This window comes from Thermobia domestica, chromosome 2, assembly GCF_964235325.1.
Source record: "Thermobia domestica chromosome 2, izTheDome1.hap1.1, whole genome shotgun sequence".
Taxonomy (NCBI): Eukaryota; Metazoa; Arthropoda; class Insecta; order Zygentoma; family Lepismatidae; genus Thermobia; species Thermobia domestica.
The window spans coordinates 57683137-57695814 of record NC_137455.1 but is presented as its reverse complement, the minus strand read 5'-3'; the positions used below and the strand labels follow the sequence as shown (position 1 = coordinate 57695814).

Genomic DNA, 12678 nt, shown 5'->3' with positions numbered 1-12678 from the left:
TCATGATTTGCAACTTACATTTATTCCAAATAATGTATTATTATATTCTTCTTTTTTTAGTGAAGTGCTAGCCATAGGCTAGCTCCCTTTTAGAGGGCTACACCCTCTCTTAGGTGGGAGAAGTGAAGGTATTATGGTAAAGAGTAAGACATGGATGGGCTAAGAGTAGTTTATTAATTTATTTATTTGTTTATTACTAGAACTAGGACATTATGATCTTTTCGATCATAAACATACTTGAATGGTAGGTGTAGTTTTAATAACATAAGAGCTGTAACATAATAACAAGTATAATTGAACACAACATAAATATAAATATGGTAATTATAGAATATATATAAGTGAGAAAACAAAGCAAAACATGAGAACAATAGAAGTGCGAAAGTTAAGATGAGATAGATTATATAAATAGATGAAAAGAAATATTACATATATATGATTGTTATTAATAGGAAAAATAAATAAGGAAATAATCAGACAGTATATTATAAGCAAAGAACATTAATGATCATAACGAAGGATTAGGTATAGCATGCACGATAGTATGATATAGTAATGGGCGTGAATGATGTGGCGAGGTGCATACACAGGACAACACGTGGGTGATATTAGTTAGACAAATGAGTTTATCTTCAGCCTAGGGGCGGCTCTAGGCAATGATGAAAACGAATGAGAACCATGTTAGTAAATAATGGTAATCACTGTGCTGGAAATGATGGATGAATGAGAGGAAGATGTTCATGAATGACGTAATCGGTGATGATAAGTGAAGCGGGTATTATATTCGGCATTTCGACTTTATGTATTTTTGTTGTTGTTTTCATTAGGTCGTAAGAACTGTGCTCTTCTTAAGAAGCTAATTTATTAGAACTTCATAAACTTAGAAATAGTATAAAAGTTGTTTCGTATGTTTTATTATGTTTATTTTCATGTGTTTTACATATTCATTTTAGGTTTTAAATGATTCCATATTGGAAAATCAATCAGAAGAGAAATTCAGAGGCACATACCTCCCGAAGGCTTCAGCTACAAAATACCTAGATACCATTTCAAGAAAACTATGTCCGCAGCTACAAAACTTCGTAATATTCTCTAGTGTTAGCTGTGGCCGTGGAAACGCTGGTCAAAGTAACTATGGAATGGCGAACTCTGTGATGGAAAGAATCTGTGAACAGCGTCGACAGGAAGGACTTCCAGGTCTTGCCATTCAGTGGGGTGCTGTAGGAGATGTAGGATTGGTCGCTGAGATGCAGGGAGAAAGGGAAATTGCAATCGGAGGAACTTTACCTCAACGTATCTCCTCGTGCCTTCAAGTTCTGGACAGGTTCTTGAAACAATCACATCCAGTTGTTTGCAGTATGGTTGTTTCAGAAAAAGTCACATCAAGTAGTAGTGAAGCAGATGATGCCATTCATGCTGTGGCAACTATTTTGGGTAAGAGTCCTGTTTAATATTACAATGATTCAATGCATGTTTTATTATTATTACTTTGCTTATTTCGTTTGCAACCACAACAAACAAGTTGGCATTATGGAGGTTTTATGTTTCTGTAAAGCATATATAGCTTATAATTATTTATTAGTTAGGCCCTAATAATATATTTTGAAACGTTTCAAGTTGCACTTCTTCAGAAAATCTTTGCCATAAATTCTAATACGTAATGTCGCACATTTACAAATAACCCTACACTTTCAGAGTAAACTGGTATTTTCTGAAAATAGAAGTTTAAGTTTCAATTAATTTAGTTAATTGCAAATGCGTTTTAATTATTTGGATGTCCCTAATTTCACGAAAAAGAAAGACAACGATTGCTATTGTACCCATAGGATAGAAAAAGATAAACAACTCAAGAAGGCATGTAATCCTATGTTATTATTGAAAGAAAATGACAGATAATATTTCCACGATTATCTAATAATAGACATGAGGACATAGACTCGCTAATTCATATCAACACAGGAAACAAGGGATAGTCCAATCAATCACCTTGTTAGTAACCTTCTGTTCTAACGCTAAAACGGGTTACACTAACGTGCTAATTTTTTCTTTACTTTCTGTATTTTCATAAAATGGCTTGAATCTCCAAATGTCAAATGTCATTATTCAACCATGGCGAGGGGTTTTGTATTTAATTTCGCACGAATTTTCATTAAGCTTGTAAAAATTAATCTTCTTGAATACTGAATTTATGTTCAAAGTAAGCTCTAGTAGTTTGTTTTTTGAAATTACAGATTTCCAAGATCGCAAATTTCTTGTTTCCCTTTGTTCCTGTCGTTTTACCTTCGTTTTAGGTTTTTTAATTTTTTTTACCAAAGCTGAAAGTAATTCTTCGCACTTTTGAACGGTGGCGTTCCTACCCGATTTTAAAAAATATGGCTGTAAGGCAGAAACACAATAAGAACAATAACCTTCTCAGTCAAAGCGTCACCAAAATGTTTAATTGATAATAACATATCGTAAACAAAATTCGTCACCGACTCATCTGGGCATTGAACGCGTTCTGTTAATTGATCTTCTATAGCCAAGTAAAGAGTGGATTTTCCAAACCCTTTAAACTCATCGTATAACTGAGAAATGTCTTTAAGTTAAAAAAATGTATTAAGCCATTTCCGAAAGTCGTGAAAGCTAAAGAGAACAATGTTTCTTCTTGTTGAGTTGAATTGATTTTGAGTTTAACGACCCTTTCAGTAGCGAGGCTATATGAGACAGGACCTAGTGGTTAACATGGAATTCGAAGCACATGTGCTCCTGCCGGGAATCGAACCTAGGTCTTCCACGCCAGAGGTGCGTACGCAAACTGCTTAGCCATTAAGGAGCTCCTGTTTCTTCTTGGCATTGTCCCAGGAATTGATATTGACAATATCGTCGTACTCATTCAAAAGTTTTCTAATATTGCCCCTTGTTCTTGTGTCTCTAGACATTCGTGATTGAATGTTTGTTGCTACATCAGAACTTTCTTGACCGTCAGCTATCTGACTTTGCGTTGAAGTTGTGTTTGAGATTATAATTGTGTTCTAACGTGTACCATACGAATGAGGAATATGGGTTTGTGTATGAGTGTCTTTCTTCTTGTTTTTCTTTATCTCTAGAACTTCGATTTTAATGATGTCCAGTAATTGACTTAATTCATCAATTGGGGTAAAAAGTACTCTAATAGCTCTTAAATTAAAACGTGTCGAAAAAAACAAATCGCGCACTATTTTTTAATAGCACAATGCAGTAACTGTATTAGGCATTTCGTAAAAACAAACAAACAAAAAACAGAAAAAAACATACACGACAAAAGGGTGATAAAATTATCGAAGAAAAGTCGTTCCTAATTATCAATTTATTCTAAACAGTCTGTTCTACTGCTCCTTACATAGTACTGAGTTTTCCCTAACATATCTCTACCAACAGCCGTATCTCCAGCTGACCGTTGCCAACCTAGATATCTGAAGTGTTTACAACTCCAGGTTTTATCATTAAATTGATATAAGAAGCCAGAATGCTTTATATTGGGATAATAAAAACTGTGCACGTGTTATATGTGTATTTTAGCCATAATTACCTGGTCTTTGTATACGGTATCCTGAATTATAATCCTCTTCTATCGCTTCAGCTGCAATGGTTCATGGTTTTTCTTTTTCTTTTGAAGCACAGAGGAAAGAAGCTTGCCAGTCTACACGTACTCTATTCGCATGATGGATACACTTAAATACATTAGGTAAATTGGCTAGAACATGACTTAGGGCGTAGCATACTGGAAAGATAATTTACACAATTGTTTGGGTATTAATAACACATTGCAATTTTATTGTTATTATTACAATTTATAGTAAACTATTTCTTGACAAGTAAGTCTGATTATTTATGGTTCTTCTAATTAACAGAGCATTTTCTTCTGTATTTCTCTAAAATAATTTTATGTTACAGGAATACAAGACGTTACCAAAGTGAGTCCAGAAGCTTCATTACCAGAGTTGGGCATGGATTCATTACTTGGAGTGGAAATTAAACAGTTGCTTGAAAGAGACTTTGAAGTTTTCCTAACTCCTGAAGCAGTGAAGAGTTTAACGTTCTCCAAGCTTGCAGAACTAACAAAATCCTCAACTCAGGTTCCCCAAAGTGAACAAAGCATTAAAGAAGAATTCAATACCAAAATGAAGATGGTAATAGAACAATTCGTAACCAAAGAAACTCTTGTACAGTTACCATCCCTTAATATGACTCCAAATGGGAAACTTCCTGTGTTCTGTCTTCCTGGTATTAATGGAGTTTCCACTGTGTTCAAAACAATCGCGAAAACTACAAAATTTCCAGTGTTTTGTTTACAGTTCAGTCAAGTAACGCCTGCTTCCTCAATAGAAGACATTGCCGCCTTCTACATCAAGGTGCGTATAATAATAAATCCTGTGGTATTTTGCCAAGAGCTAAAATACCAGTAACAAGATTGAATAGTATGGGAGGCATAAGAAGGTGTTTATTCGGATGACATATGATAAATAAACATCAAATAGAAAGGAGAAAATCATTGAAACTCTATCGCTTCAACAAATATTCTTTTTTTAACCAAATGACCTATTTAACCTAATGGATCCTTTCATAACCTAACTAAACACTCTTTGAATGTATTAAAATCGGAATATTTAAACTCTTGTGATTGGGACGATTTCGGATACAAGTCTTCTAAATCGTACTTTATATTCCATTGGTTGAATTGTATTTACCAAGACAATGTAAGACAAGACCTTAACCTACAGCTTAAGATGAAATTTGTATTACTGTTGTGCGTTTGATGCTCTCACACCAGTATTCAAACGAAGGACTATATGCACCAAAGGTACACGAAGTCACTAGATCAGAGAGAAGTGAACTTTGTATTCCAAAGTCGGATTTCATCATTCGTTTCTAACTATTTGTTTGATAAACTCAGCTAAGAGTATGAAAAAATACATTAAAATAAGTGAAATCCTATATTACATTATAAAAGAAGAAATATTCCATTATTTCTTGCACCATATTCCTAAATTGGTGCTAATTCAATGAGGTTCAAAAAGTAAAATGTTGAGGATGGATCGAGAATCGAGCGCGGGCTTACCGTGCCGGGTGCAACTATGCTTTTCAGCCTTTAGCCGGACCAGTCCACATTTCCACTTATAAGTGAAATATTTTATTTCAGGTTGGGGTTTGCTAGAAAAAGTATAGGGAACCACGGATATGTAATTTTTCCGCGATAAACAATGGTGAGATCAAACACTTGGTAATATGATACTGTAAATTCCTTGCACTTGAATGGTCTTTTAAAAGTAAGTTTGCTGTGAAAAAAATTGCAGAAGTTTTGTTTCTTTTATAGAAAGACCTACGCAGTTTTGTACTAGTTCGTAAGAATTTTGTTCACTTCTAACAGGCACTTTGGAAAATTGCTGTAATAATCTTAAATCTGCGTTAAATGCTATTTAAAAAGTACATTAAGTATTAGAGACACCCTATGAACAATTACGTAAGTACTTTTTGAGAAGATTTAGAAGTAAACGAGCTTAATTTATATTAAAACATTAGCGAAGTACAGTTTAGATTACAAGCTTTTAAAATAAATAAGGATCCTATTTTATTATAACTTTTTTATGTTCTTGTTTTCAGCACCTTCAATCTGTTCAGAAGAATGGTCCATATTTCTTGGTTGGTCACTCATACGGAGGTGTTATTGCTTTAGAAATGGCGTTGCAACTACAGAAGACTGGACAGCGCGTCAATATATTTATTTTGGATTCATCAACGGAGTACATGAAAGCAATTCTCAAAGCTTTTTACTTTGGAAATTCTAGTACATTAAATGATGATATGTTGCAAGCCACTTTGTTATCAAATATTTTGATACAATTCAACGCGAAATATCAAAAAGATAAGGTGAGATTTAATTATCTATTGCTTTATGCTTTTTTTTATTGCACTAATAATCACATCGGCATTAGTCATCCCCACATTAGTACTATTCACAATAGTAAAAGCTTAAGATTCTAGATATTGTAAATATGTATTCCAAGTAAATTTCAAGTGTATTTCTAACTTCCAAGGTAAGGACGTAGCCACAGAAATAAAGGGGTAATTGCTCTTCTACACTGAGAAATAAAATTGTAGGTGGCGTACTTAAAAAGATTGGTTATATGCTTAATTCCTGTAGTTTTTGGACTTAACGTACAGCAGACGTATAACTGAAAACGCATGTTTTATAATACTTTCTGTATAAGTGTTTCATCTATACGTACTTTCCGTATGAAACAATGTAGGCGGTCAGGATTTCACATAAAAATGGACGTATATAACATATAGCTGACGAAGGTAACATAACTATATGCATGTGATATACGGAAAACTGTTAGATGTCAGACATCCTGCAACGGCATGATGTAACATCTAAGGGCAGTGCCTATGTAGCATACGGATAACGTATGCTCCGTACTGATTTCTATAGTAAGCAAGAGGATACCATATATTTCTACAATATACCGCTGTCCGGAGAACGGATTTTTCTCTGTGTAGTTGCACAGTTTGTCCGTTGGTTTTGGTGATTAAGCAAAGAACTTCTGTAGTCGTAGTGGAAGATTAAAGTAGAATAATAATAATAATAATAATAATAATAATAATAATAATAATAATAATAATAATAATAATAATAATAATAATAATAATAATAATAATAATAACAACAACAACAACAACAACAACAACAACAACAACAACAACTACTACTACTACTACTACTACTACTACTACTACTACTACTACTACTACTACTACTACTACTAATAATAATAATAATAATAATAATAATATATTACTACATATCGCGTTGCAAGTGTACCTTAAGCAGGCAGCTATGTTGGAATGATCTAAGGCGTTGATCCCAAGATTTATTTGTCACGGGTTCGAATCTAGCTGTGGACATTGATGTTACCTATTGTCTTTTTATCTTTCATTTTATTATCATCACTTCCCTGTCTTGCTAATGTAGATTTTACAAAGTGATCATGTTCACAATAATTGAATCTAATTTAAGAGATGGATGTTGAAACTTGCCTCCAAGCCGTACTAAATCTAGAAATTTCCGCTCCCCAGCAAGAAAATTTGAAAGGCCCCCTCTATATTCAATACTTTTTTTTAATAGTACATTTTAATGAAATATTTCTAGTGTTCTATTTGTAATGGAATAGAGACTCAAATACTTACGTTTTACAAGAAACCCTTCCTCCTCAACTTCATCACCGCAAACTCCCGCATAAGATCTCTCTTTCCAATGGTCGAAGCCCTCTCATGATTGATTGCCAACATTCTCAAGTCACTCATTCTCTCCTGTGTCATTGAACACCTTAAATAGCTCTTGATCCTCTTTAAGACTTGAGAATGATCTTTTAGCGGAATCCACAGTCACGGGTAAAGTCAAGAATAAAGCAAGAATAGTCAAAACTTCAGGATAAATTGGGGCAACAGTATTAAATTCGACATGTAGTAATGCCTACAATTCAAGAACAGTGTTGATCTTTGAAATATGTTTTTTAAGTCCAATGTGAAGTGCAATTAATTCCAATGGTAGCGACGGGCCAATGTCTTGCTGGTACTACTTTTGTAATTTTTCAGTCTTAAATTAAACTTCTTCGTCTGAAAGGTTCACAAGTACTTTCAGGAATATGATTGAAAATTCACCAACAACTGTCTGTAACGATGTAAAACTGTTCTTTATTTCATTGTACGCGATATCTAGAAGGCTATTGTAAACATTAACTTTGAAGCAAGCCTCTGTGTCCGAAAGCTAATGATCTTCTATCAGTTCATATAAGTGTTTTTTTTTTTTTACTTTGGGTTGTCATTTTTCTACGAACACAGGGTTTAACTTTCCATATCGCAGCAACAGCTGTGGCCTCTTGTTTTATTTGATGATATTCTTCTCTCATTTTCTTCACTTCCTCTCGGCTATCTTCAAGAGTGCCTCAAGCTTTCTCAAAGTCAATTTGTTTAGTTTCTGAATATCATTCTTTTTGAAGTGTTTTAAAAATTAGTATTTACAGGCAAGATGCAGGGAAATCTTTAAAAGCCCTTGGGACCCTTAGGATCCGCCATCTTGTCCCGCACCGCAGAGTCTTGCGGTTTATAGATCCGGCACTGCCTCCAAGATAAATTGAATGAATATTCAGAGGTTAATTTTTCTTTATACTGTTTCGTTTCGGCAACATGCTTTTAATAATTAAATAATAATGATAAAAAGCAAAAGATAATAAAAGCTACTGTAAAAAAGTTTCTATTATCAACAAGAATTTTGATATATTCATACATATATACTAGCAAAATACCCATTCTTCCCATGTTCTGAGTTTGGATTTAAACTGCATCGGAAGTGCTACTGTTCGTCTCAACAATCCCGAAAGCCATGGATTCGACACTAATATCGGTCATTTACGATCGTTTTTAAATATATCGCCCCTCCCTTATGGCAGTCATCGGATTCTATATCGGTTTCTTAGAGAAGAAAGGGTTAGACATGGTACTTAGCACATTTATCCTGTACTTTCTTCGACAACACTTGAAGTTCTTGGATAGGAGCTGCCACTGGTTTAAGTATAAACTTAGATCAGTTTTAAAAATATCATGATACATGGCAAGAACAAAATCCAGTCACCAAGTAGATATTTAAGTTATTTGATGCGATGCAGTAACAGTCTTTTAACAGTATTTACATGCCTGTCGAAATAGAATATAGACTCAATGTGTGTAATTTGAAATTAATAAGATGCAGTTGAAATATAATGAAATATGTCGAACATAAATAATAATAATTTTGAACATGAAATGATATATGAAATATATGAAATTGTTCAAGCTTGTTAGAGAAATGATTTATAAATAAAATAATTTTGAGTTATAAGTTCATTGATCAGTATAGTTTACAGAAAGTGAAACGTTTTATATGAAATTCTGTTAATGAAATGAAGATTGATCGAGGCACTCCCTTCAGGTTGAGTTAGACTGAAGTCGTTTTAAATGTATGTTTTCTCAGCTTTTGATATCGTCTGCAAATGAGGCATAGCTAGAGTTAATAATACAAGAGAAACAAGAGCAAGCCAGAATATTGAATGTAATTGTAATTTCATTAAAACCAATTATCTTATTATTATACTTGTAGATAAAAGAAGAAATGCTGAAACTGAAGAACTTGGAAGAACGAATCCAATGGTTTTCTTCTCAGATCAGTGAATTTATACAAGTTACTAAGGAAGATATAATGAAGACTACATGCTCAATACTTGGGAAAATAAAGGCTGTTCATAAGTATCAATCGAAGTCGAAATTCGAAGGCAGAATAGTAATGGTCAAACCTACTGAAAGCGTAGTAGATATGAAAGAAGACGACTACGGACTCAGTAAGGTAAATTAAAAGTTTATGCTCATGCTTGAGTTTATGCTTAAGTACTAGCACAAGGTAAATTAAAAGTTATTCTCAACTGCTTCCATAAGGTAATTTGAAAATTTATACTCAACTACTTGAATATAGTAAATTAAAAGTTTATGCACAAATACTTGCATGAATTATAACAGTTTTAGAATAAACAGATTTTGTTGTCGTTGTGTAAATTTAGTAAATAAGCTATACAAAGTAAAGCTTGTTTTCAAGATGGAAAGTAAGTAAATATATTCAGTTTTACTTTAGTAACTTTAAATTAGCAGCTATTAAAATCATATCGTCAAAGTTGTCAAATTAACACTAGTCAGTCTGCCATATCACTACAAATAATATTAATACTTTACCACCCCTACTGCTGCTACTACTACCAGAAACAACAACAATAATAAATTTAGTGGTGTGCTAAGTATGAATTTCTGAATAAATGCTCGCATTCCTTTTGCTTTTAATATTTTTAAACTTAAAATACTGTGCAGGGTTAGCATAAATGATTAATTCATTTTGAAAAGGCTATATTTTCAAAAGTATTATACTTACACACTCACCAAGTTTAAACACCCTCTACAAATATTCAATACGTGTCCCTTTGGTGACACGACACACGTCCAGACGACGTCTTTTTTCTTGTTTTTCCTCCATTTTCGACAAGTACTAACCTCGTACTACCCCACACTGCCACACTCGATAGGAAAGATAATTGACTCGTGCTGCCACGTGGAATACACAATATAAACTTGGTAAGTTAGTGGTTCTTTTATATATCTTTCATGTGTGTGCGTGTAATACTTTTGAAGGTATAGCCTTTTCAAAACGAATGAATCATTTATGCTAACCCTGTATTCTTAAAACATTAATTTAATATCGTCAATGAGGAAGAAATCAGGCCAATATTGATATTTGTTGATAATGTATTTTGATGCGGGGATTAAATTGAACTTGTCTGATTCTAATAAGAACATTTTAATAAACAATAAGAAGGTATAAATTAAAGCAACGCTTACTCGGTCTTGCAAGCTATTTTCGTTTTGTCCAACAAGTGACAACGTTCCACAAACGACATATCCTATCTGTTGTACATCTCGACTAATGACATGTAATGTGGGTATTCATAATTCTTATATTATATAAGAGTCTACATCTCCACTGTGCTCTATCTGATGTTACTATTTTCTTGCATTGTTAAAACACTTTGCTAGTGAGGACTATAAAAAAAGAAGGTTACCTAAGTTTCTTGTTTCCTTACAAACACCTAGAAACTTACGCGATGAAATTAAATATTTTGCTCTCCCCTCCCTAAGAGAAAAGTATAGACGCTATATTTGTTTTTTCGATTGCATTTATAGGTGAAGAAATAAATATTTATTCTGTTAACAAAACCCCCGGTATTAATGAATAAAATGTTCACAAAACAAAGCAAATGCTGAAGATTGAAATTTTGTCATTATGATGAATAATAATAATTTATATATGACTTTGTTTGTAATGCTTTAGACCTGAAATTCTGGTGTATAAATACAGTTCGATCCTCTTAAACCGCAAATTCCCTTCCATAAGGTTTGCTGCTGGCTATGGGAATGGGTAGAATCAAATCAATGTTCTGATTACAAAATTCTGTTTGTAATTTAGTCTATACTGATGAAATATTTGCGTTAATTTTTGGATTTCAATCTACAATTCTTAGTTTTTGTTCTGTTTGTAGGTCTGCCAACAGAAACCTGTTCTTCACACTGTAGAAGGTGATCATGAGACAATTTTGGAAAACACCAAAGTTGCTGACATACTTAATGAACAACTCGAATGCTGGAGTAAAGAGTGACTGACAACGCAACTTTAAGGATGAAACGCTTCAGCATCTGCACTGTAGATTGAACAATCATTGGCCAAAAGAAGCTTCCTAAGGGAAATCTTGAACAATATTGTATTTAAAATCTTAAATGCACTTGTCACATTATAAATGTGAAAAATAAAATATCGTATTATTTAAAGGAAAGTTACTTTATTTAGCAGTGTATTGTACAGACATATTTGAAGTATTGGGAACATCTGCAAAGTCAAAGTAAATGTCTGCTTCAATAGAAAACTGTGTTAGCTTAAACTTTGATGTCTTTATTAAGGTTCGGAACGACGTAAATATTTCATAAACATACCCAGATGATAGTAGAATTTAGATTGTTTAAAATATTCTGTACTATAATGAGAACTCAGATTGAAATTATTACATTGACAAATTAAAATAATTCTTAAAGTTTTGCCGTGGGTAGACTGTTTTATCATGATTGTCATAAATATTATGTATTTCGACTTTCTGGAAACATTATCTAAAAGAAAAAAAAACACTTAATGCTTACACTGTTATGAAAATTCTTGTTAAAACGATCCTATTTACAATAAAATCCTAAAGTTTTTGCTATAAATTTTAAAGGAATTACAAAAGTGTTTTCTACATTTTTTGGAAGTGCATTAGAGAAATTACCTAATTTTCACAGAATTCATATGTAATTGTATGTCTGGAATTGATAAACTCATATTACAAATAGTTTTATGTTATAAAGTTCCTTTTCATAGCATTATTGTTATCGATAATATACCTACTAGGAAAAGCTATCATTTTCTTTCTAGTTTGGTGTTTCCGTGATATGTATAGTAATCAACAAAAAAATCGATAATATTATATACACTCTGTATACATAATGTCATGTACATGTATTTTGTATTTATATATGTGCTATAAACAGATTCTTACTGTTACGAATTACAACACCGAAGTCTGAATGCATCACATCAAGAAACTGTACAAATGAAGCTTTCTGATGTAATAAAGATTCTGGTGTTACTCCAAATGAAAGTGGGGTAGACAAGCTGTAATGACACTACTTTTGAAGTTTATACAATTGTTAATTAACTAATCATTAAGAACATTTAATGAATATTAGTATGCAAAGTGGTCAAAAACATATTTTTGTTTGCTTTAGTATTCAGTCGGACAAGTCAATCTTCCTTATCCTTACAGCCGGTTTTCATATTTGTAATATTTGGTCAATGTGTTATCAGGAGAAAGTACTTGTAATATAGTTTATTTAATAATATTCAATTTTAGAAATAATGGATTGAGATTGGATGACGTTACTGGCTGCGTCACTAGTTTGATCATTTCTACAGCTACACTTTTAAGTGAAATATATTTGTAGTGACTATTTCTACAATGACCGATATATTAACAAATCAACTTCAAATTTAAACTT

At 32.8% G+C, this 12678-nt stretch overlaps 1 protein-coding gene across 1 annotated transcript in view; it reads left to right on the top strand.

Moving 5' to 3' along the window:
• The window catches only part of LOC145672476 (fatty acid synthase-like), a 104364-nt gene extending 91986 nt beyond the window's left edge, over positions 1 to 12378 (top strand). The window contains exons 30-34 of the mRNA XM_081741640.1: positions 954 to 1434; positions 3916 to 4373; positions 5623 to 5889; positions 9158 to 9400; positions 11136 to 12378. Of these exons, the coding sequence (XP_081597766.1) occupies positions 954 to 1434; positions 3916 to 4373; positions 5623 to 5889; positions 9158 to 9400; positions 11136 to 11252 (1566 nt within the window). The 3' untranslated portion in view covers positions 11253 to 12378. The remainder of the gene's footprint in view (positions 1 to 953; positions 1435 to 3915; positions 4374 to 5622; positions 5890 to 9157; positions 9401 to 11135) is intronic.
• The last annotated feature ends 300 nt before the right edge of the window (positions 12379 to 12678 follow it).